We start from the raw sequence: 26,142 nt of genomic DNA on the forward strand, positions 1-26,142 counted from the left end.
TGTAACAGTTTCGAGTTATTATGTGTAGCAGGCGGAAGGACCCAGCTGTGGTTGGACTACAGCTCCCATTATCTCCCGACCACTCGTCCTGTTAGCTAGGGTTGATGGGACTTGTAGTCCAACAACAGCTGGGGACGCAAGTTTGAGAGGCGCCGGCATAAGGAAACACACGTAGCTGATAGGAAGTGCCACAGAGTTCAAGCTGCGGCTTTTTCTCCAATAAGGGGGTTTAGGGTTGCACCCTAAGGCTGTAAAACAGGTGTGGGATCTGTTTGCTTGCTCGTTTCATTGTTTGATTGTAAAAAAAAACCTCAAATCGGTTTACAAAAAGATTAAATAATAACACCGAGAAAAAATTACAAACCTACTTTAAAATATGCAAAGGTTAAAATACTGAAACATCTTAAAATTCCTACCCTCCTCTCATTTTCCCTCCCACAATCTATATTTCCTCATACTGTATCAGATACTCCATAAAGGAGAGGGTAAGAGAAAGTCTGGATTGAGGGTGAGGAAAGTGGGGGAAAGCAGTGATATAGGACTTGTCTATGGGACAACATCTTATAGACAAGAAAGAATCAATGGAGGTACAGGGAGCTTTCTGTCCACATTAATCAGCAGTATGGGTGAGCCCTGAGTGAACGTCTCTTTCGCCTGACTCCTGTTGGTGATTCTTGGAGCTCGAGTAAAACACAATGCAGACCCCACTGCCTTCTCCCAATATGCTGTGCATAACTATTGAACCACCAAGGAGTTTTACTTCTGAGGAGACATGCAACTATGGCGCTGCTGAAGTTGTATTCTTCACAAGTGAGATTATTCTTTAATAGCTATTATTTATTATTTAATAGTTGTTTTTTATATAAAAAGTGTCCAAGTGTCTAAATACAAGTTAGAAGCATAAAATTGTAGAGGTGGAATGTACCATGAAGGCCAATTCATTAAAACAATTCAACTAATATTTAAATAAACACAAAACACCTCAGATGTGCATCCTGTAACATAATGGTGTAAACTGGAGTGGAGGTTAGGCTGTATGATGCTTGCATCCCTTCTAATTCCTGAGTCCAGCAAGGGTTAAAATCCATTGGAAGATTCCATTGTTGAATTAGCCAGGGGAAGGTCATAGTTATCATCTAAGTATGGAAGTGGCCTTCTGTCAAAGGACAAATGGGTGGGGGTGCTCCCTCACCTGGCTCCTGTAAGAAAGACAAAACCAGAGTCCTGTGTGTGAGAGAGCTGGGCTAGAAGCAGGCAGAAGCCAGAGTGTGAGAGCCAGGGCTTTTTCTTGCAGCTGGAACTCGCATGAACTCAGTTCCAGCACCTCTCAGGTAGGGACCATTGCCATTCTAAGAGACTGAGGGAGATCTTAATGGTGAGTTCCAGCACCAAATTTTCAAGAAAAATAGTGGTGAGAGCCATGTTTGAGTTCTACTTGAATCCAAGGCTGAGAGAAGCAATACATTTAATTTAATTTAATATTGTTTCTCCCAACAAATGTATATGCATAGCTGTCAACATTCCCTTTTTTTGCGGGAAATTCCCTTATTCCAGCGCTGCTTCCCGCTGCTATTCCAGATTGTTAGATATCTCGTAGACTGTCCCCGGGACAGGTGAGGCTGCTGATTCCTTATTTTCAAATCTGAAAGTTGACAGCTATGTATATTTGTGTGTGTGTAAGTATATATATGTATGTTGTTGTTGGTATCCGTCTGTCTCAGGAGAATCATAAAGACAAGAGAGTCTCCACTGTACTTCATTCCAAGGAAACCAAACTCTGGGTGAGTGCTGGAGCCCCTGGCATCTCTCACTGTTTGGAGGTTGGGATGGTGCACAACAATATAAGGACAAGTCCACCCCACCCCACTAAAAGATGAGCAGCAGCACAGCTACCAAAGTCTTGTGAGTGAATAAAAAGATGCCTAAAATATTGAAGAATGCTCTACACCACAGAAAATGAAAACACAGAACTGGCAACAGGAAGATTTATTTCAGAAATGAAAAACGACTTCCAGATCTAGTCTTAACCTTTTTTCCATAGTCAGTGTGTTTAAAACACATGGCTTTCCCCCAAGGATCCTGGGAACTGTAGTTTGTTAAGGGCGGTGGAAAGTGAAACTCTGAGGAAACTACATCTCCCAGGATTCTTTGGAAGAAGCCACTGTGCTACGGATGTGACCAAAGTCCCATTTGATGGCATCTGCTCTGTTTCTGCCCCTTGTGCGATGATGAGACTCCAACAGAAGAACAGACAGAAGATTCTAAATAAAAACACCAGGAAATTTTTTACACAGCTTTCCCCATGAGACCTTTATTGGGGAGTTTTGTGCAGTGCAACACCTGCGTTCATAGTGTAAGTCACAGTATATGTGGTAACAGTAAGACGCTCTGTAAATAGGTGCCAGACAAAAACATTCTTCTACACCAACGGCCTTTGACCCATCTACGGACAGCCTTTTAAATGGTTTTGTACGTGGGTGGAGTCACTGTTTTTTGTTATGTATTTTTGTATTTCTATACTAAATACAGTAGTGATAATAAGAAATAGCGTGTGCATTTTCTCTGAAATGGAATTCGACTTTTGAGAGGTGGAGAGGCAGAGCAACTGGGCTTCAGTTTTTACTTCGAGGACGTGCAGCTACATTTACGGAATGGGGCCAAACGCAAGACGCGTTGCTGCGGATACTTCCCATGCGAAAGAGAGCTCCGCGTGCGCGGCTGCGCGGTGCCTTATCTGCGCCCCCGGACCTCCTCCTCATGGCTCTCTCGGGAGGCACGACTCTCTCCCGTCAGACCACACGAATAACAAACTCTCGCGATGCGGCCGGACGTGTGACCTCTTACTCTTGCGTGAGCACGCACGGCGCCGCCATCTTGGGAAGCAGCATCACGTGACTCCCAACGGTCGTCTCCTCGACCTCCTCCTTTTTGCCCCTCCCAACGGGGAAAAAAACCGGGCCTAGGCCGGCCCTCGAGCCTGAGGCAGCAGCTTGCGGGTTACTCCAGCGAACTACGAGCCGCCATCGGGATTCACGGAGGGGGTTCGCATTTTAGAAACCTCACCCGCCGCGCCTCCCCCGCCCTTCTCCCCCTCCCCTTCGCATTCCTCTGAAGTGAGGGAAGAGCGTGAGGAAACGTCGAGCCACGTGACCAAGGGACGCGGCGAAGGATCGTCCGGGCAGCCCGCCACGTGATGCGAGGGAAGGCGGCGAGGGAGCTTGTGGTGACGACGCCGAGGAGAGACAGGAGCACGCGTGCGCACTGGCGTTTCCCTGGGCGCGAGGGGCAAGGGAGACGGGAGGGGCGGCGGAGTCCGGGCGATGGTCACGTGGCTGCGCAGTGGCGTCGCGCGTCTCCGGGCAGAAGAAGGCGGCGGCCGCGGCGGCAGCAGCAGTTCCAGCAGCCGAGCCGTCCTGCTGAGGTCACGTGGCGCAGCGTCACCCGCCGCCGCGAGCCTTTCCCTCGTCGCGCGCCGCCGCGCCGCCCCCTCCCTCCCCCTGCCCTCTCTGCGCGAGGGGAGGGCAGGCGGGCGCGCAAAGATGGCGGCGGCGAGTTAGAAAGCGGCTGAGGCGTCGAGGAGGGAGAGCAGCTCGGCGGAAGGAATCCCGGCCAGAGTGAGTCCCTCCTGCCCCTTCTGGGGTGTTTTTGTTTTCATCCGTAGGTGGGGGGGCCCCTCTGCTGCCCCCCGCCTTCTCTCTCTCTGTCTCTCGTAGCCTTGCTGTATTGAAGGAAGAAGCGCCCCCCCCCGCGCTCCTGCCCCACACGCACCTTCTCTCAGGTGTTGCTCTCGGCTCCCCTCCCTCAGGGCTGCACAGGGGAACGTTTTCTGCCGCCTCTTCCCTCCCCTCAGCGCACCCCAGACGGGCTTAATAACAACAACACAGCGCAGAGCCCTGAAGTTCTCTGTTGCATTGCGGGGAGGGGGCTCTTTCTTCCCCCAGCCCTTCAGCTGGGGAATAAGCATAACTGGCCCCATGTAACAGACATAAGAGAGGAGAAATTTGCTCTAAAGCCCCCCCCCCTGTGAAGAAAGTAACTGAGCTGGTGTGTCGTCTCCTTCGCACACTCACCCCCCCAAAAAAAAATTCTTACGGGTTTTCCTTTCAATTTGTCTATGGTGCAAGGGGTCTTCTCCCTCCTTCCCCATTAGGAATGGGTTTTTCTACTTTCTTTGCGGTTTATGCCAGGATACCAAGCTGTTTTACTGTTGGAAAAGCCTTGCAGCTCCCGGTGCAGCTTAGCTTGGTGCCCTCGAGTTACTGTTTGACTGCAGTTCTCATCATGCTTCATCATTGGCTATGCCAGCTTGTACTGATGCGTATTGTAGTCTAGTGAAATATGGAGGACAGCACATGGGCTACCACTGACCTAGTGTCTTCGTTAGGGCAGGGTCTTGTTTCCACCTTAATTGAACTAATCATCTAGCACCCCCTGCTTCCACACAGGCTGGGCAGAGAAGAAAGATGGTGAGGACTGTGTGTGTAACAGGTAATCCCCTATATGTATAGCACTGTAATTGTATATGGTCCATTAAAAAAAAATCTAATCATTTCTAAACCAAGGTCCTTCCACACACCTTGCTTAAATCTAAATGTTAATATCAGTGGATACATCAAGATTAGAGATAGTAAAGAAGCATGGTCTTTCAACTCCAGTGTTTTGAAATAGCAGCTGGCTGTTCTGGCTTGCTCTATAATGTATATAAACATACTCTTTCACAGGCTCTTTCAACTGATGAGGGGTCAGAACAAACTCCATTGCAGTTTACCAGTGGCAATAGCACGCTTGCAGATGGAGCCTTTTTCAGTGAGCTGGGATTTATGCTTCTTTCTTTTGTTTGTGAAAGAAGTTACAATCTTCAGCTTATAGCCCTTTGTCAAAGGATGCCTTGAGCTACCTTGTGGTGGTGTGTAAGTTCTAAAGAGAATTGGCTGCATTTAAACGTGGGGACAGCTGTAGTTTGTTCTGCCTGCCTGACTAAGCAGAAATCATTTTCATTCCTGGATGTTTCTAGTTCTCTTTCCTTATCTCAGCAAGCAGACTTTCATCTTTCAGTGAAATGTAAAAGTCTGCTACTAAGAGGGGGTGTTCTAGTTGATCAATCAATACCATGTGTATAACAATTACACAGGTGGATCTAACCTAACCTGGAGGTTTATGTCCTGCACATGTGGTTTATGTGGAAGGCTAAGATCTGGTAATCCATATAGGAACTTTTTTGCGGCATTCCTGTGGAATCATCATTGTTTGGAAAACATTAATTTGTGAAATAGATCCAAAGTCTGTTTAACCCAGAGCCAGGGAATTTGTGGCCTTCCAGAAGTTGCTGAATTGCAACTCATATCATCCCTGGCCATTAACCCTGCTGCTTTAACTTTGTGAACATAATTCTCAGAGTTTGGTAGGGGAGAACAACTTACCTGGATCTGTTTTGTGAACATGAGTATATTTTCTTGCTCCAAAGACAGAAATCATTCTGCTTCAAATAAATGGCACTTTTTGAAAGCTGTTGTATTCAACTTAAAATCCTGATAAATGACCGTGGTAATTTTCACAGGCTTTCCTGAGGTTCTCTTTTTAAAATGAATATATTTTATCCATGACCTAGTTTCATATTATTATTTATTAAATGTATTAATCATTTGTTACCTAAAATGTCTGCAAGTGACTTACATTAAAAAACTTATACACAATACATTGTACTGTAGGCAAGGGGGAAATGTTTCATGCAACATATAAAAACCCCACCCCCAGTAACAGCTACAGGAAGCTTTGGTTGTAAACCAAACTCAACTGAATTTATCAAAGGCCTGGGTAAATTGTCTCTTAGACCGGGGCTGAAAAGATTTCAGTGAAGGTGCCAAGCAGGCCTCCTAAAGAGAGCATTCCACAGATGTGGAACCACTATTGATAAGGCCACCTCCCTTTGCCACCACCACCTTCCAAGCCTCCCTCAGAGGAGGGACCTGGAGAAGCGCCTCACATAATGATCTAAGGGTCCAGGTATGTTCATTTCTGGAATGCCTTTCCCAATAATATTGGGCTCCTGAACCATAAGGAGTATTAAAAGTCAAAACCAGCACTTTGAATTGGGCTCAGAAGCATACAGGCAACCAATTTAATGTGAACAGAATTGGTGTTCTCTTCTGTTCATTTTAAACCTGTGAGGCTGCAGTAACTGAAGCTTCCAAACTGTTTTCAAAGGCCCCATCCATCAGTTGGAGGGCAAAGTGTTGTACTTTATTAGAACCACTATAATCCACCTTGAAAATGATTCAGGTGGAAGGCTTCATATATATATAGAGAGAGAAATTGTCAAAACTTAGTAGAGCTCTTGATGAAGCTGCACACAACTTCAGAGACCAATTCAGTTCATTCAAAACTCAAGGGAGAATAACCTTAATAGTAAATGTGTTTTAGTATTGCTTTTTGGTAGTTCACTCTCTGCTCTTCATTACTGGAAACTAATGGTATCACCTTCCTTGTTATGGGAAGGGTTAGTCTAATGCAAACAGTTGTAGTAAATGAAAGAGAAATTGTGGCTCTGCGTTTAAAGTTGAATATGGTCAGAGCATAGCAACCATACATGCTGAGCAGACTTTACAGAAAAGTAGAACCAAGTGATAATGTCCATATTAAGGACCCAAGCAGAAAAAAATAAAAGTATTAGGGGTGATAGTTTATAATTTGGCCAACTTATCCAGGTGGCTGTGGCCAACATGTGATACCCCTTTCTTATGTGACACAGGCCCTCCTGGAAGAGAGTAGAAGAACCCACTAGCTTATGTGTGGCATAGTCATGCCTGCACTCCTGCCTACTATCATGCGCAGAAGACAAGATCCCTGGCCATTGGCCATTCTTGCTAGGGCTGATAAGAGTTGTAGTTAAGCAACATATGGAGGGCTAAGGGTTCCCTACCTCTGACCTAATACCTCAGTCTTTAGGTGCACTTGTCAAAACAGTTGCCCATCCCTGGCTTGGCGAAACAAGGCGTGCAGTCCTCTTAACTATGAACTGTTGTCAGAATCCCTCTCTATTCTAACAGCATAGTTGCTGTAAACATAGTTATTTGTAATTTAAGTTCCACTGCTCTGACCAAATCTTCCAATGCCCTGATTTTAAACATGTTTATTAGAAGCAAATCCCAGTGACATTATGGTGGTTCTTTGGAACAATAGAAGTGTAACATAACCTAATAGTCTTTACCTAACAGGAAGAACAGTTCTTCACCTAATTCCGTGAAGTCTTAAATGCTTTATGAATAATTTTATAAGTATTTGTAACTTCATAGGTGCTGTAGCTGTGCTTGTGGAAAGTGTGCAGGAGGATTGTCTTCTTGAGTTCTTGCCACTTAAACCACCTAATTGTAAATTTGCTTTGTTTCAGAGATGGTGGAACCAGGACAAGATCTGTTGCTTGCTGCTTTGAGTGAGAGTGGAATCAGCCCAAATGACCTGTTTGATATTGAGTCTACAGATATGGGTCTTGCAACCCCAGCTCCAGCTGTTCAGCAGGTTGATAAACCAAAAACACTTAAATTGGTTACTGTAATAACGTTTGAGCTGCCTTTTCTTTTCAAGTACAATGCTGATACTGGGTGATTGAAAAGGGAAAATAATGATATTTAAAAAGTTACCTATTCTACACTAAAACAAAGTGATAGCTTGGATATGAAGCAACATGGCTGTTGAATAAGTGTGCCTAACTTCAGTTTGGGTGCAAACATTGTATCCTAGCCTCTTGTACATTAAATTTGCCCAGTTCCAAGTCAATGTGCTTTAGTGTTGTGGCTAGAGATAGGGTGATAAAATCTAGGAAATAAACTTTTTGGGTTATGTGCTGCTCCTAGTGGTAGAAGTTTGGGAAAGTTTCTCCTGTAACATTGTAACATTTTGTATTTCTGCCTGTGGTGCTGCTTACATCTTGCAAAATTTTAAGCATTTAATAATGTCAGATCCATCACCTGGTCAGTCTTGTCTTTCAAATTAATTGCAATAACCTAGCCTCATTTAAGCATTTCGATTCATGCCATTGAGGTCATATGGAGAGAGACTGTGTGCTTGTCGCACTCTTGCTACTGTGTCCTTTGCTGCCCTCCTCTTGATACTGAGGAGGAGATGTGTGTAGGCTAATGGTGTAAGCTATAGCATTGTTTCTCAACTGGTGGCCCCCTGGGGCCCCCCAGGTTATTTCAAGGGGGCCGCGGATAAATGGGGGGCCATGGCACAAACAGAAGAAAATAGAAAATAAGTAGAGTGAACAGAGAAGTGACCATGCTTCCCAGTGGATGGATCGCCATGCATACTCTGGCAGCATTGCTGCCACTTCTCCTTCCCACTTGCGTACTCCACTACTGTGTGCACCAAGCTGTCTGGTAGGACAGAAGGGCCACAGGAAGGAAACAAGATCAGAAGTGAGCCATGGTCGGGAAAAGGTTGGGAAACACTGAGCTACAGCACTGCGCTTGCATGGAGAATGCAGGGTGAGCGTGCAGGGCACCACTGTCACTCCATATAGAAACTCCGTCGCAAATGTCTGAAGAGGACTCGTACAATCACTATATAAAAATAAGTGTTGTCATCTAGACATTGCATGAGGTCACAGTTGTCAGTGTTTTTCATTTTTCAGAAGTATATGCAGGAGTATCTTGTGTGGAATATCTGCATACGTGTTGTGAGCACATATTGCATGTCTGCACATACAGTATCTTCTTTGGGATATATCTAAGAATAAAAGCTCTCCAACTGTCATTTGGTACTAACCCATTCACTCAGGTTGCAGAGCAGTTTCATTGCTGGTTGAGAGACCAACTGCCTTTGGCTTCCTCTTGACTGTAGACTGTATTAAATAGATAAATAAAAAGGCAAAGCAAGTGAGATGCTTGTCTTAATTGAATGTTGTGTCCAAGATATGTTCCACAATGTGACTTTATTCTCTCTGTCTTTCTTTAGTCAGCCCCAGTTAGTGCCTTAGAACTGGGCATGGAGACTGAAGCATCACTTGCTGTTAAAACAGAACCACAGACTGCATCTTCTCCAGCTGTACTGAACATCAGGGTAAGAGACGTAAAGCCTTAATTACCGTATTTTTCAACCTACAAGGTGCCCCCTGTTTTGGGGGACTCCGATTTAAGAAAATGGGGGAGATGTATTCGTGTATAAGATGCCCCCAAACTTTTGACATTATTTTTAGGGGAAAAACCTAGTCTTATACACGGAAAAATACGGTAAGTATTTGAGTTGGAAATTTGCCTCTGGTGGAATTGATTACATGAAGAAAGAAAAATGAGTAAGCACAAATTTCCTGCAGATACCTTGTATCACAGAATGGCTTGAGCTATGAAGAAACAGTTTTTTCTATGGGAAAGGTGTTAAACTACAGTGTAGAGTTCAGTGTTCATTGTCTTGCATATCATGCTGATTCATGTATATATTGTATGGTTAGGGCCAAATCTATCTTGGGGAGGCAGTTTACTTGAGTATATTTGGAACCCTTAGTATTGTATATGGTGCTTCTTAAGACCTGTTGTACTAAACAGGTCCCAAACTGCCCATACTATCAACATTGTATAATGCACTGTTCTTGATCCGTGAATGAAAGCCCCATCCACTCAGAACAAAAACACTGGATGCCACCCACTATTAAAATGACAGCTCAACAAAAAAACTAAATAGTAATTTGGAGGTGGGAATCCAGGAAAATGTCATTTAAAAATTACTTAACTTTTACCTAAGTTAGGAAACTTGCATAGGGTAAGTTGTGTTGAGAACTTTTCTGATGCCCCAGAGTTAACTTAGCATGTGTTTTTAAAAACAAAAAACAAAGCTTTATAAGTACCCCATCTTAATTCCCTCCCCACCAACTCACAGTTGCTCACAGTTTCTGCATACCATTAATTTTTTTTTTCATTCTTGCTGCATTGTTGGCCAACTCCTGCCTGCAGAGTATATATCTACCCATTTCCTCCATTCATCGCTTTCATTATATTAATTATTGCAAGCACTACTTTTTATTATTAGATGTTATAACCAAATTTCTAAAAAAGATAAGGTTTTATACAAACAGTTCTGTCTTGCCCAGCTCAAGCAAACAAATGAGACACTGCTGTGGAGTCTGAAATTGAAACCGGAACTATTCAGTTTTACGTTTTTGCTTTCACTTGCAAGCCAAGACTAAATAACAGTTTTAAGTTGGGTTTTCCAGCAAACAGTAATGATCTTTCTGTTCTTTCTGCAGCAACCACCATCAACTACAACCTTTGTGTTGAATCAAATAAACCAGCTTCCTACTCTGGGAACTACCATAGTAATGACAAAAACAACCCCAGTCACCACTACCAGGCAGACGATCACTGTAGCAAAAATTATACAGACCAGCACCACTACCAGGCCGTCAGTTGCAGCGCCAGCAGTTCGGAATGCCCTGACGTCCACAACTCCCAAGGACCAGATCCAGCTAAAAGATCTGCTAAAAAACAATAGTCTTAATGAGCTGATGAAGCTGAAGCCACCTCCCAACATTGCTCAGCCGGTTGCGACAGCTGCAAGTAAGTGGCTTAAGCTGACTGGATGGAGTATTAGTTTTGGGGGGACTTGAACAGAATAATCTAGCATGCTCATTGCAGACTCCTTAGCCATTTGTCTTTATGCTAGATCACCTTTCCTCAGCTTGGTGCTTTCCACAAGTTCTGGACTACAGCTACCATCTTCTCTTATCATTGGCCACATTGGCTGGGGATGATAGTTCATAGTTTAAAACATTTAGAGCAGGCTTCCTCAACCTCGGCCCTCCAGATGTTTTTGGCCTACATCTCCCATGATCCCTAGCTAGCAGGACCAGTGGTCAGGGAAGATGGGAATTGTAGTCTCAAAACATCTGGAGGGCCGAAGTTGAGGAAGCCTGATTCAGAGGGTACCACATTGGAGAAGGCTATGTTAGATATTTGGTATTCAGACTGATTTTTTTGCTACAGCATCATACAACAAAATGGTGTGCAAGCATAAACTGGACAGGCCAACTATGTTAATGTGACTCTTCTAAATAAATAGTAAACTTTGTAGCATGTAATACAGTAGGCCAACCTCTGCCAACCTGATGAACTTAACGGGCAGCACTGCTGATAGAACTTGTAGTCCAAAATGTCTGGAGGGCACCAAGTTAGTGAAGGCCGATGTAGGTGAATTGCTGGGCATGGTGTGCATTAAAAGCTAACCTGTGTCATGAAGTTTACATTTGAGTACCTTTACAAACGGGACTCTTGTTTAGAACATACTTGCTCTGTTTCATTTTCTCTAAATGCAGACTGTGATGGAAAGCAAACCATTGCAGAAAGATACAAGACTCATCTGGGGGGGGGGCGTTATTTCTGTGAATGAATAGACTCTTCTTAGGTGGCATAGAAGCACATGAACGTTTTCTTGATTAAAAAGCATTTATATTATTACCTGTTGTGAAAATCTCCTGTGAAAATAGAGTTGCATTTTAGCCTTACATTCTCATTCATAAAGATGTGGTGAAATTGTTTTCTTTAAGTACAGTTTGTCCAGGGGCCATGGATATGACACATGGAAATTAAATAATTTCTGCAAGTCTTTGAACATAATATACACATCCCAGAATCATATCAAGTGATGAGTACTATTGCCATATTATTGATTTGGATGAAGAGAGAGAGAGACTGCTAAATTATGTGTTCATCTAAATAATCTAAAAATTATTTAGACCCCAAAATGTTGACTTTCTTCCAGAAATAATTGTAGTTTCTACAATGGTGGTAAATGCCACCAAATCAGGTAAGATAAACTTTGGTTTCACTGCTAAAACTGGGAATTGGGCTTCCTCTCTTTAACCCACCCTTCAAGGTGATCCAGATGTAAGTTTGATTTAACGGTGGCACCTGCACTAGTAGCCCTGATCTAACAGCCAGCAACCTATTTAGTGTTGCTGTGGCAGAACCTGTTGAGAAATGTATGTTTGTTTAAGATTGGCAGAAATTTACATGCTCTGACTCAGCATTCAACTATAGAGAAGATTTGATTGTATTCTAGAAAATTTAATTTGTTATATATTAACTTGGATTTTTTCTCTTTGTAGCTGATCTAAGCAATGGTACTGTAAAAAAGGAGGCATCTACTAAAGAGGTAGCAAGAATATGGATAAATGACATGAAAATGAGAAGCTTTTCTCCTACAATGGTAGGTGCAACTTCCTCAGCAGCGAGGTATACATTGCTCTCTAACAGAACACTGCTTCTGAAAATTTTAGTTCCCTGCACCCAGAAGCCAAATATAGAAGCTACTGAAGGAGTGCCTGCTCCTGTAACAAATAAGTCTACTCCTTAAGATCTACTGAGGTCTTGCTCTGCTTATCCAGAGATTAGGGAAAGCCATTCTCTTGTGGTATTGTGACTTGGGAATTCCTTACCCAGCTATATTCACAGGTGCCTACAGCTGTCAAGATTTAGGTTTATTTTTAAAAAATAAATACCCCACCTCCAAATTGTTTCTGGTTTCTATTGGACCCTTATAATGATGATGATTATGGGAACAACAATAACAATAATAAATATATTTAGCCATCCATTTATGGCATGCTCTAAAAATATTTCCAAGCCAATCCCAATTTAATATTTAAATTTTAAATGCATACATACAGTGTCTGTCTCATTTAGTTCATAAAAAGAAACAAATGAATTAAAGATGTTTCTTTAAAGTATTAAGATTGATAATCCACAAAGTTCACGTCCCGCTTTCTTCTCTTACCTTTCCGATGTTTGGCAAGCTTGCCGGAAAAGAACTTTAAAGCCTTAAATTTATACATCCAGTATTAGCTCAAATTACAATGTTAATTCGATTCATCCACTGCAATGCTTAAAAAGAAAAATCATTAGCGGGTATTTTATTTATTCTTCTCTTAGTCCCTGCAGATTTTATTCCATGCAGATCAGTAGCTGCTTGCAGGGGGGACCTCCTCTTTCCCTCCCTGGTGTGGATCCAATTGATATATTCTTATTAAATATTGTTGTTGTTTTTAAATGACAATGTCCAAATTGGTCCAAATTCCTTTTACTTTTTAGAGAAGTCGCTGCTTTAATGGCAGCACTTGAAGCATTTTGTTGTGAGGTCTTGATCGCTCCGTGTGTCTGTGCTCCATCTCAGAGCTCCCATGGCTCCCTCCAGAGCTTTGGGGGCTACTAGAGGGCGTTCCTGACACCACTGGAGCCTTCGGAACCCGAATTTTCCTTTTGGGCTTTTTAGACAAGGTCTTTGCCAGTTCTCCCTTCCCGCCTCCTCGCAGCAATCGGGTTGATGCTCAGGATGAGTGAACCCCATCGTCCACCATAGCCCGCAGCACACTGGAAGTCTGGCATAGCACTTTTAAAAGATAAGCATTCTTCTGTGTTGGTGTAGCAGAGTCTTTTGGCTCCATCTTGCTGATTAGTTTTTAGCGTTGCTGTTTCTGTATCAACACAATTTAACAAATATTCATCTTTGCTGCAGAAAGTTCCAGTAGCAAAAGAGGAAGAAGAGCCTGAAGAAGAAGATGAAGAAGAAATGGGTCATGCAGAGACGTATGCAGAGTACATGCCCATAAAATGTATGTTATTCAACTGTTAAAAATTATTAAACTACTGTACATAGGTATACCAATATCTTTCTTGTAAATAGATAATTGTTGTTGTGTGTATTTGTATATCTCCTACCTCTTTTCATTTGAAGACTGGGTCTCAGCGGATCTCTAGATTCATTCATTCAGCCTTCATTGGCATAATTTAGACAATAAAATCATAAAGGCGGGAACCATCTATAAAAGATGTCACTGTGAACATCTGCCTTCTTCGCTCTCCGCAGATCTCTAGATGTTTTTCGTTCTAGTGTTGCGGGGGCTAGAATGATGTAATAAAACATACTGGATAGTTACACAAATGGAAGTATGTGCTGCCCAAGGGGAAATGCAGGAATTTAGGAGAGGGAATTCCTTGCATAGGCAGAATTGCCTTTGTGTTTATCGAAGGCTCCTTCAATGGATTATTTCTTCAGGGCATTTTTGCCTCTTGCTTGAGTAAGCAATCAGCAGGTGTTTGTTTCATGTGTTGAGTACATTTATGTCCTGCATCTTCCATCATGGAGCTGAAGGTGACATACATGGGATCTCCCATCCAGGCATTCTCCCAACTCAAACCTCATTAGCTTCAGCAAGGTGGCTTTATCATGTGGTCTGAGGCAGTGTGGTTGCTTTGCATGCATCTAATTTTTTTGTGGAGCATCTTTAGTCCCTTGCATTTCTTCAGGAGATGGGACTAGGCCTGTACCATCACATGTAAATCTTGCAAACAAGGCTGTATATAAATCATGAGTCACACTGAGATAGAACTCTAGTTTCTGCCCTCTACTTCATAAACCCTCAGAATTCCTGCTGGCTTTGTAGATTAAGAGCCTTGTATTTGGAGCAGTTCTTAGCTTTAGTTTTATAAAGAGCAAATTTTTTGAATTAGAGTCACTAAAATTTTTATCTTGCTGAAGTAACCTCTGATAGGATGTTGCCTATAATATTTGTATTATATTCTACAAACAGTAAAAATTGGTCTGCGTCATCCTGATCCAGTGGTAGAAACCAGCTCTCTCTCCAGTGTTACCCCTCCAGAAGTTTGGTATAAGTCTTCAATTCCTGAAGAGAGTATTGATAGTGGCTGGCTGTCAGCATTGCAGCTTGAAGCTGTTACATATGCAGCACAGGTATGTCATGGTTTCATGTTTACTCAAAACGAACTAAGTTCCCGTTCAGCTATAGAAGGTGTGGGGTTGGCGTGTAAGTTCTGCTATGCTGAATCTTTTATCTTCCTTTTTTTAACATTCTGCAGCAACATGAAACATTCCTACCCAATGGAGACAGAGCTGGTTTCTTGATAGGTGATGGTGCAGGTGTAGGAAAAGGAAGGACCATAGCTGGAATAATATATGAGAACTACCTCTTGGGTAGAAAAAGGGCAGTATGGTAAGTAGAGATCACTTAAATTGGGGGGGGGGGTGCTATGTAAGCAAAATCCTTAACATTTTTTTTGCCTGTATCTTCACAGTTGTGTTTGCTCTCTCCTAGGTTTAGTGTTTCAAATGATTTGAAATATGATGCAGAAAGAGATCTGAGAGATATTGGAGCAAAAAACATTTTGGTTCATTCATTAAACAAGGTGTGGATTTTTTTACTATGTACAGTTGAAGCAAAGTATTAGGTATGCTTGTGTGAGATGCACGTTATGTGAATGCTGTATATCTTAGACATGCTAAAGCCTGCTGTTTATGGTTTTGTTGCCTTCCTGCCTAAGTTGCAATACTAGCACACAGTTGCTTAGAATGCCGCTATTCCAGTGCAGTATTATAAAATCAAGATGTTGGCATGGTGTTAGAGCACTGCTACAGGCTTGATGAGCACTTCGGGATTGGGGTAGGGGGTAGTGTCCAGTTATTAAAACACATGACAATCGCTTGAGCTTTCTTGAATTTATTTGGGTGGTAATTTGCTTCTGAACTCTCCCACTGAAATTTGTAGTTCTCAACAAATTTAGTTGTGGGAAATGCTTCTTTAGTCCTTTGCGTTACAGCATTGGATATCTTGCTAGACTTATTAATTAATTAATATGATTAGTTTTATGAATCATCATTTACATGAGTCTCCATGTCTTAACTATCTGTTAATTTAACAAATCTGTTATTAAACTTGCAAGATTATAGTAACAAATGAGTTATTGGCAACTAGATCTTAAATATACAGTGGAAAAGAGTCTTATTGATCTGGGTGGAAGCTCTGCGTAACATTGTAACAAGTTCTTGGAAAGAACTGCATTTGTGCAGGTTTCTGATTGGGAATGGACAGATCTATTTCTAGTCCACTAAATAAATCCACTCTGTTCTGCATCAATTGTGAATTTTCTTAACCACACTACAGTACAGTGGTACCTCGGGTTGCGAATGGGATCCGTTCTGGAGCCCCGTTCGTATCATTAGCAGTACGCAACCCGCATGTGCATGGGTCGCGATTTGCCACTTCTGCGCATGCGTGTGACGTCATTTTGAGCGTCTGCGCAAGCAGCGAAACCCGGAAGTAACCCGTTCCATTACTTCTGGGTCGTGGCAGGACGTATCCTGAAAGAACGTAACCTGAACCTAACGTAACAAGAGGTATGACTGTACTCTTTTCTTATAAGCATTTTGGAACATGTTTGGGCCAAGAACTTTGTCACAAAATTTGAACAAGTGCAAAAAGTGAAGGATAACTGCTACAATCTGTGTATTGGTCTGGGAAGTACAAATCAAGTCAGTTCATTAAAAAATGTGTACTAAACAAAATCTTGCAGTATCCCTATTTCTAATAAAGAGCAAAGTTGTACTGAATGTGCCATACCAGTGCCACACTGAATAAAGAAGTCTAATTCTCTTTGCAGGGTTGAATATTTGGGCTTCTTCCCTTACTATAGTGAACTGAATGCCGGGAGTTAGCCCACCTTTTTGCTGTCCTTTCCTTTAAGGAAATGCATTTTCCAGGGTTGTACAGTTACAGTTAAAAAGGATATTGTATCTTGTGACCATAGATTTTGGGCAAAAAGCATTTCTCCATGTGTCTTGGTATTAGAACTATTTCAGCAGAAACAAAAAGTGGCACAGGCACAAACTTGCCAAGATTAGGAACATTTCTCATTTGAACTTTAGCTTTGAAAATAGAGAAAATGTGTATGATCTTTGTAGGAGAAAGTAGAGGTGTTAAGATCACTGTGTTGCGCTTAACATTGTTGCTTATATTGGGTATGTGTATCCTGTTGCAACTTTACAATAATTATATTGATGGAAATTGAATGTTGGGTGTACAAGCTTGTAAATGAAGTTTAAGGAACTGATAGTTGTGCCAGTTGCAGGGTGTCTTTTATACTAATACGGTATTTTTATTTTAGTTCAAATATGGAAAAATTTCTTCAAAACACAACGGGAGTGTGAAGAAAGGTGTCATATTTGCCACCTATTCCTCTCTTATTGGAGAAAGTCAGTCTGGGGGCAAATATAAAACCAGGCTCAAACAACTTCTTCACTGGTGCGGAGATGACTTTGATGGAGTTGTATCTTTTCAGTGTTCTAACTTGGTACAATAACAGACTCTTCCCATAGCTCTTTAAACCTGTGCCTGCACTCACTTTCTTAAGCATGTGTGTCTTGCTGGTTTTAAATTATTGGACTCTCAGTCACTTGGGAAAGACATCTGTCAAGTGTAGAAGTGTTTCCAAGCAGTCAAACATTTGTTTTTATAATTAAATGTAAAGACATGGATGTCTAGTTAATTAATAAAAAACTAAACTGATCTTTAAGCTGCAGTATTTGATTGACTTTTTAGCTCTTAGTTGATTGTCCAGATGGAGCACCTTTTCTTACTTGCAAAAACTATTGTTAATAAAAGTACACTACTTCTAAAAACCGTATATGTTAAACATTGTTTTGAGGTGTTCCTCATTCTTTTCCAAATAGAAGGAATGATCTTATGAGGTGTCCACTGAAACACATGTATATATATGTCATACCAAAACAACCAATATGCACATTTGATTGACTAATACTTGTATGATTAATCAGCTGCTGTTGCAACCCTATCCAATTTATCCGGGAGAAAGTCCAACTGAACATAGTGAGGCTCACTTGCAAGGAGAAGTGCTTAGGATTGTGCTGCATTATTTATTTATAATTGGGTAACATTATGACCAATCTTTCTGTTTCACTGTAAGTCAAAACTTCCTTGGGAGTAAGATTATTTTTATTATTAATGTCTATTCCTTAACAATATGTTCAGATAGTATTTGATGAATGTCACAAGGCTAAAAATCTTTGTCCTGTTGGGTCATCAAAACCGACTAAGACAGGTTTGGCGGTTCTGGAGCTGCAGAATAAACTTCCAAAAGCCAGAGTTGTCTATGCTAGTGCCACAGGTATGTACTCTGTTTTAAATGTGTTGTTGTTTTGTTAAGTTGGTGGAAAGGTACGAAATTTAATCTAGATATTTGTTTTCAGGTGCATCTGAGCCACGCAATATGGCATATATGAACCGCCTTGGGATATGGGGTGAAGGAACTCCATTTAGGGAGTTCAGTGACTTTATTCAGGCTGTTGAAAGAAGGTAAGTTGTTGACTCCATATGTCAACTCTTGTTGTTTAATATGCAGGCTATAACTATGTGGTAGAGCTCAAGATTTATATGAAGAAGATCCAGCATGAAAATGGTTATCCTCAGTAAGATGGCTCATGGGAATGGTCTGACTCTATAAGACAGTTTCATAGGAGGTGTTATTTGTTATCAAGTTGCACATGGCTCTTATAGATTTCCCTGTTTTAGGGAGACAACTCAGGGCTTGAATTTGAAGGCAACATTATTTGCCAGAGGATATAAGAACAAACGTTTAATTCCTAGATAGAGGAGGGAGGAGAATTTCATGTGACTCAGAAATGAAACTGATACTTTACTAAATCTGGGGAGCTGCATGAAACAAAATGGAGATTTGCTGTAGGAAAATCTGAATGGCTTTCTAGTGAAATATAGTGAATTGCCTTATTCAAAATGCATGCTTGTAAGTAGAATACCTAAATGTGAAGACTATTCAATTCAGTGCCAAACTTCCTAGAGATGCAAAAGCAGTTGTGGGAGGATCTTGTCTGTAGAGTCTCTGTCAAGGATGGCAAGTAAAGGACCCATTTCTACTTTCATAAGCAGATACTGCATTTCATTGTGTCACTTGGGAGTCTTGTTTTTTATAAAAGTATCTATATGCCACCATACTAAAATATCACTGTGGTATAAGAATCAGACATAAAACACCAATATAAATGGTCCAAAACAATTATTAAAGTGATTACCGTATTTTTTGCACCATAACACTCACTTTTTTCCTCCTAGAAAGTAAGGGGAAATGTCTGTGCGTGTTATGGAGGAAAAGCCTACGGGTGGCATGCCTACGGATTTTCCTTCTCTAAAAACTAAGTGCGTGTTATGGTCGGGTGCGTGTTATAGAGCGAAAAATACGGTAGTCAAGAAAGTTTTAAATCATCATCAACCTTTATTATGGTCCAGAGACCCAACAAATCGTTACACAATTCATACAGCCTACCTCCAGGTTAAACAAGCATTTCGTTCAGGAAGGGGGTGAGAATGCCTTCTGGTTCCTCAGTTGTATGTTCCCAGGAGACTTTCTTATTTGAGGCAAAGTCCATGTCGTCCATTGATGTAAATAATAGAAAGCTTGACAGATTCTCCCTTCTCATGTCTACAGTGTGTTTTTAAAATATGGTGCTTGCAACTCAGTCTGGTGGTGATGTCATTTTGTGATAGTGCTTGAAGAAATTTGTTCCATTGAAAAATATTTAATCAGGCTTTAATACAACATTAGCTTTCCCTAATAAATCCAAGAATTCTCTATTTTAAAATAATTTCCATCTTATAAATTACCTTGATGGTTCCTTTCTGTTTGTTTGTTTTCAGGGGTGTAGGTGCCATGGAAATTGTTGCTATGGATATGAAGCTACGAGGAATGTATATAGCAAGGCAGCTGAGCTTTTCGGGTGTAACCTTCAAAATTGATGAGGTTCAGCTTTCACATCACTATGTTAAAATGTACAATAAATCTGTAAAAATGGTAAGTGTATTTAAATACAGCATTTTACATATTAAACTAGGCACTGTACCTTTTGAATTGTAGTTGAACGCACAGACCCTAATCCAGACTGGTGTAGGGTGGCTGACCAGGTGGGTCCAAGGTGTGGTAAATGAATATTTGCAGGATGGGGAGGTAACTGCCACTCTTAAAGATGCAGTAGTGTGCCTGCTCCTCAGTTGGGGGGGGGAGTGAACCCAGCAGTTTGTGAAAGCTGTTGCCCAGTTGCACATGTTCTTGGGGAAGGCGCTCAAGAGGGTGATGGCCATCCGGGTGTTATTGAAGGATACAGATTATCTGGACTCATTCCAGTTTTATCAGGCCTGAGTTAGGGACTGTGTCAGCCCTGGCTGCTCTCATGGAGGGCGGAAGGGGAGGGGCCACCCTCTTTCTCCTCTTTGATCTCTCAGCAGCTCTTAATACCAACACCCGTGGTATTTTGCTAGATTGGCTGTGTAGGTTGGCAGTTGGCAGTACAGTGGTTCTGCTCTTACCTAAAGGGTTGTATTAAGGTTTGTGGTGGCGGCCCTCCACATATGTTGAAGCATATGATGCAGTAACCTGAGAAAGATCCTTCTTGGTGCTGATGCTCCAGTTGGGGAACTTCTTCCACCTGACACACTACTGATAAGTTTTCATTATCAACTGAAGACATTGGGTATTTGAAGCCTGTTAATTTAATGTTGCCTGTTAAGACTAATACCACTTGGTTCTTTAAGTAGTGTGTTTTAAATTTATTTATTCTACACGTAATAATATTATAATATTATTACGTGTATTAATATTGAATTACTAATAATAGTAATACAATAATAATATTTTAAATAATTCAAATTAGTCATAAGTAACTTACCCCATTGATTTCAGTGCTACATGTAAATTCTCTGGATTGAGACATGCTTGTACTATGGAAATAAAAATATTTCCTTGAAAAGTTGGTTTTCATGCTCTTATTGGTGAAGGGTTAGAAAGAAGTTAGGAGAACATGTTTTTAAATGTTTCAAATAAGTTATTTTATTATTTTTTCACTGATGTGTTTCTCATCCTTTGAAAATGTGGTTGTTTTTTTTTACTGGACCTCTCAGTGCATATTTGTAAAGCCTGTAAGAGATGGCTGTCCCTTGTCCTGACTTTTAAATATTCAGGTGTGTGTGTCTTGTACATCATAATGTAACTGCAGTCTTCAGAGTCAGATTAAAAGCACTAATGATAAAATTACTGATTTGAACAAAGTTACAGCGATCCTTCTATAGTGCAGTAGTTGACAGGGAACCCTGGGACTCCTCAGTGAGATCAGTGCAGTGAGTGAGTTTCCCTGAAAGACAGGAGACTCATTGTTGCTAGTCTTCTTTGGCAGTGTTTTATCATGGGGTATATTCTTGGGTGGGGATGGAGAGTCTGTGGCTCTTCAGATGTTGTTACATTTCTAACTCCTGTCAGCGCCAGTTGGCATGGACAGTTATTACCCCTGCCCGTACGTGCCAGTCGTGTCCGACTCTAGGGTTGTGCGCCCATCTCACTTAAGAGGCCGGGGGCCAGCGCTGTCCGCAGACACTTCCGGGTCATGTGGCCAGCGTGACGAAGCTGCTCTGGCGAGCCAGCACCAGCGCAGCACACGGAAATGCCGTTTACCTTCCCGCTATAAACCGGTACCTATTTATCTACTTGCACTTAAGGGTGCTTTCGAACTGCTAGGTGGGCAGGAGCTGGGACCGAAAGATGGGAGCTCACCCCGCCGCGGGGATTCGAACCGCCGACCATGCGATCGGCAAGTCCTAGGCACTGAGGTTTTACCCACAGCGCCACCCGCGTCCCACAGTTATTAGAGAAGATCAAAGTTGTAGTCCAACATCTGGAGGGCACCAGGTTCCGTCTCCCATTTTAGGGTGTATTCAACTCATAGAAGGCAACACTGAGGTCCAGTAGTTATTGGCAGCACTCCTTCTGAATTGACTAAGCACCTTAGAACGATACATCCTTGATTCCCTGAAGGTAGCAAGTTAGAAAAGAACTGTGATAAATGGAAACATTCTTGGACAAATCATCTCAGGTTAATCTTGCTGTGATGGTAAAGCTACACTGTAGAAGTTCATCATGTTTACTTATAGAAAAATTTCTGGTGTTCCTTTTTCAGTGGGTAAGTGCCAGGGAGAAATTCCAGCAAGCAGCCGACCTCATTGATGCTGAGCAACGGATGAAGAAGTCTATGTGGGGCCAGTTCTGGTCTGCCCACCAGAGATTCTTCAAATACCTCTGCATAGCTTCCAAAGTGAAAAGGGTGGTACAGCTGGCACGAGAAGAAATAAAGAATGGCAAAGTAAGTTTTAGGTTGGCCTTGACTCTAGAATGTTTTCAAAACATGGCTTCATTTTCTCAGGGAAATGTCAGAGTGACCGGATGTGGGGGGGGGGTTGATATGCTTTGTATATTTGGAAGAGCTTTAAACTGAGTGTCCTTTTCTCTCTCCAGTGTGTAGTCATTGGGTTGCAGTCCACAGGGGAAGCAAGAACCTTAGAAGCTTTGGAAGAAGGTGGTGGAGAACTGAACGACTTTGTTTCCACAGCAAAGTAAGACTCCTATCATTCATACAAATCTGGGAGAAGTAACTTAGTTTTTCAGGTTTTTGGAAAATGCAGAGAACTGTACATTAAAAATCAATATAGGTTTTGCCAGCAAGCTTACTAAAAAATGAACATGAAGGGAGGGAGGGCTCACAAAGTGGAGGAGGAAGAGGGCAGGCTAATCAACTGCACTCAGTCTTTCAGTGCTGTTTTAAAACTGCAAATGTCAGAGATGTTTGTCCAGCAGCTGCCTTTTTTTCTTCACTCCAAGCAACCAGAATTTCTGGAAACTCTTGAAATCCGAATGAGAGCGTACAGTGATTGAGAACAATAGGAAAGAATATTACAGAACTTAATTGATCTTTTATCCTGAGGAAAAGTTCATGCCAGCTCTAAAATCATCGCATAGCTGCTACAAGTTTCTTTACTTTCATTATAGGTGCTGTACATAAGTTTATGTATTCACTGGGTTGTATCCAGCAAAGTCATTGCCTAAGTAGAGCAACCTTTGCTTCCACACCAGAGCATCCTCCCCCTGCAGACCCCAAATTGCTCTGGTGTATTGGGAGGAACCCTGGGAGCAGACCTGAGGTGTATTTGGGTTGTGGGACAAAAAGAAGCAGAAGACATGCGACTTGCACAGTGACTTTGCTGGGTATAGCGGCACCTTGTAGGCTGATTTTAAGTTAGTTATTTTTAAAAATTTCATCTGTGGCTGCAAAATGTTCTCTTTATTATGCAGCCTTCTGCTGCATCATTGTTTATAGAATCATAGAATTGTAGAGTTGGAAGGGACCCTGAGGGTCATCTAGTCCAGCCCACTGCAATGCAGGAATCTCAACTAAGGCATCCATTACAGATGGCCAGCCAACCTCTGCTTAAAAACCTCCAAGGAAGGAGAGTCCAACACCTCCTGAAAGAGTCCATTCCGCTGCCCAACAGCTCTGTCAGAAAGATAGATAGATAGATAGATAGATAGATAGATAGATAGATAGATAATACTTTATTCGGCTATAAGCCCACAAGGTAAAACCAATCAATAAATAAAATAGCATTTTACATTCTAAAATATCAACTAAAATATTTCAACGCATAATCTCCTTCACGTTACATACAATCTCTAGATGTACCATATTGTGACCTTGAATATAAAGATGGTGGATAGAGTTTACTAGATTTTTAATAGTCATGCAGCATTCCATGAAGTCTTTTATATGAAAGAACTGAATTCAGGAATCTGACAACCTGTAATGTTCTATAAGAGTCAATGTCCTGGAGTAGATAGGCTAGATGTAATTCAGGTGGTTTAGCAACAGTTTCCAAAATGATTGAACTCAGAATCCTTGATCGGGGAACAATATATAAAGGACAATTAAACAAGATATGATAAAGGGATTCTATTCTGTCAGAAAGTTATTTCTGATGTTTAGTCGTAATCTCCTTTCTTGTAACTTGAATCTATTGGTTTGGATCCTGCCCTCTTGAGCAGGAGAAAACAAGCTTGCTACAGCTTTTGACAGCCCTTAGATATATGAAGATGGCTATCATAGTCTCCTCTTTTCCATGCTCAGCTTACCCAACTCTCCCAAGCATTCCTCATAAGGCCTGCTTTCCAGAACGTCAATAATCTTGATCACCCTCCTCTGCATACATTCCAGCTTGTCAGTATCCTTAACTGGAGAACTGGACACAGTGCTCTGTGTGGTCTGATCAAGTCAGAATAAAGTGGTACTATTACTTTCTGTGATCGGTTTGCCTCTGGAGCTGTGGAAATTGCAATTTCATGTAAGAGGGGAGATGGTTTCTAAGGTCTTTGGTTTCTTAGTTGATTGGTCTTTGTTCAAGCAGCATATAATATAGTGTGCTTTCAGCGACTCTCACATGCCAAGTCATGGTCCTTCATAATTTTCTACCATGATGCAGTACTGTGGATGGTCTTCTTTTGAACAGTATTGACCCAAGACTTAACCAGTCCCCATCTGATTCATTGCCGCTCCTGGTATGGAAGTTCAGACTGAATTGAGATTTAATAGCATCTGCCTGAAACAAGTCAGACCTTCAAGAAGATACTACATAAACAGCAGCATTTAAAAATGCTGGGAGAAGAGAAATTTTAGGTTGCCCGTTCAACCAAGCAAAACTGTTTTTTTTTTCTTTTTTAAATCTGCAGGGGAGTATTTCAGTCTCTCATTGAGAAACATTTCCCAGCTCCTGACAGGAAGAAGCTTTTTAGCTTGCTGGGAATCGACTTGTCTGCTCAAAGTAATAACAACTCTCCTAGAGACAGTCCTTGCAAGGAGGACAAAATGAAGAAACGCAAAGGTACATAGTTGTAATGCTATTCTAATATAGTTAAGATAGTGGTTAGAGTGTTGGACTAGGGCCTGGGAGACCACGTTTCAGATCCCCACTTGGCCATGAAGCTCGCTGGGTGAACTTGGGCCAGTCTCTCATTCTAACCTACCTTACAGGGTTGTTGTGGGGAATAAATGAGGGGAAGAGCCATGTACGCCACCTTGAATATTGGATATAGATGAAATGAAATGAAATTGGAAAATCTAGCAGTATTGGCAAGTAACTGTGTTCACGGGTGTGCAAGGAAGACTAATCAGCAATTGTATAGAGCAGGGAGTCTCGGCGCTGGGTCACTGAAGAACTAATTCAAGCTACTGGTACACTGATTTTTACCCACACTCAGCTGCAAGTTCTTCCTTATTTGAACAGACCATAGTGTCTGTCTTCTGCTGTGAAGCTTTTTGTCTGAAATACTTACTGTGTTTGTCACTTTCTCTAATGCCTGAACTGATTTAAATATCAAGAGATGTGAAAAGCAAATCTCATTTGAACCACCCTTTTTGTAAGTGAGTGTTCAGGAATTGGTTGCAGAGGGCTTTGCACTGCTCGTTCTTACTATATAGGGACGTAATAGGCCTGCTGCAGCACAACAGACATAGAACCTTCAGCAACCCCTGCTGTTATATATGCCTCCCATCCCAGTTTCCACATCAGAGTGACCCAGGGTCCTAAACTGCTTTGCTCCCATAAGGACCCTTCTCTCCAGCTCCTTAACTTTGTGTAAAATATTATAATTGGTACAGTAGGTGATAACAGCAGTGAAATATCATGACTTGTTACAGGAAAAGTCTCCATGCAGTTAGAACAAGCAAAGGAAAACTCACACACATACGTACAACCTTGGGTTTTTAACATTTGGCTTGTAAACTTGGCAGTGTCCTGTGAGGTGCCCTCATCTCCAGCCCTTTTTTATCAGTTCCAGTGAAGTTGTAATTTTATACTTTGAAGAAGACTTGAAAGGAAGCCTGTTAATGTGTAAGGAGTACAACAGGACCCTTTCCCCCTTTTCTTTTTCTTTTGATATGGTTTTCCACCTTGTTAAACATCCATAAATAATAAAAAATCTACAAAGTCTTTGCTAACAACCCATAGAGAGAATAGTGGGGGTAAATGCCACTCAGTGATAGCCACCTCTTTATTACCTTTCATATGAAAAAGGAGAAGAAATAAGCAGAGAAGCCAAGAAAGCGCGTAAAACTGGCGGGCTAGCTGGGAGCAGTTCTGATGAAAGCTACAGTGAGTCGGACATCTCGGACAATGAAGAGAGTGATAATGAGAGCTCCCGGTTCTTAAGCTCTGGGGAAGATGATGACTTCAACCCGTTTAAGGATGAATCTAGCGAGGATGATGAAGATGGTGAGAAGATAATGGGTATCATGGAATTTAGTATTTCTTTCCAATCGTTGCTTTGTTGCATGTGCTGCCACTATTCACTGTAGTATTACTTTGCGGAGGCTGAGTATAGTGCTGTCACATTTTGTGGGGAGATTACGCTCCAGGGATATACACACAAGCATGTATACTTGAACTACTTGCCATGCAAGCAT

The 26,142-nt window shown here is 41.7% G+C and overlaps 1 protein-coding gene across 2 annotated transcripts in view; it reads left to right on the forward strand.

Moving 5' to 3' along the window:
* Nucleotides 1-3,077: 3,077 nt before the first annotated feature.
* Nucleotides 3,078-26,142, forward strand: part of SBNO1 (strawberry notch homolog 1) — a 39,566-nt gene continuing 16,501 nt past the window's right edge. Inside the window, exons 1-17 of one of the 2 annotated variants that reach the window (XM_053368506.1) lie at nucleotides 3,078-3,614; nucleotides 7,390-7,548; nucleotides 8,953-9,057; nucleotides 10,238-10,547; nucleotides 12,095-12,195; nucleotides 13,501-13,597; nucleotides 14,576-14,736; nucleotides 14,862-14,995; nucleotides 15,098-15,188; nucleotides 16,944-17,105; nucleotides 17,828-17,963; nucleotides 18,046-18,151; nucleotides 19,508-19,661; nucleotides 21,814-21,996; nucleotides 22,149-22,246; nucleotides 24,411-24,562; nucleotides 25,754-25,951. In XM_053368506.1, coding sequence (XP_053224481.1) covers nucleotides 7,390-7,548; nucleotides 8,953-9,057; nucleotides 10,238-10,547; nucleotides 12,095-12,195; nucleotides 13,501-13,597; nucleotides 14,576-14,736; nucleotides 14,862-14,995; nucleotides 15,098-15,188; nucleotides 16,944-17,105; nucleotides 17,828-17,963; nucleotides 18,046-18,151; nucleotides 19,508-19,661; nucleotides 21,814-21,996; nucleotides 22,149-22,246; nucleotides 24,411-24,562; nucleotides 25,754-25,951 — 2,347 coding nt within the window. In that variant the 5' untranslated portion in view covers nucleotides 3,078-3,614. Of the gene's footprint in view, nucleotides 3,615-7,387; nucleotides 7,549-8,952; nucleotides 9,058-10,237; nucleotides 10,548-12,094; nucleotides 12,196-13,500; nucleotides 13,598-14,575; nucleotides 14,737-14,861; nucleotides 14,996-15,097; nucleotides 15,189-16,943; nucleotides 17,106-17,827; nucleotides 17,964-18,045; nucleotides 18,152-19,507; nucleotides 19,662-21,813; nucleotides 21,997-22,148; nucleotides 22,247-24,410; nucleotides 24,563-25,753; nucleotides 25,952-26,142 lie in introns of those variants that run through there. The other variant, XM_053368507.1, reaches the window with a different exon arrangement.

Source organism: Podarcis raffonei, chromosome 16 (genome assembly GCF_027172205.1).
Source record: "Podarcis raffonei isolate rPodRaf1 chromosome 16, rPodRaf1.pri, whole genome shotgun sequence".
Taxonomy (NCBI): domain Eukaryota; kingdom Metazoa; phylum Chordata; class Lepidosauria; order Squamata; family Lacertidae; genus Podarcis; species Podarcis raffonei.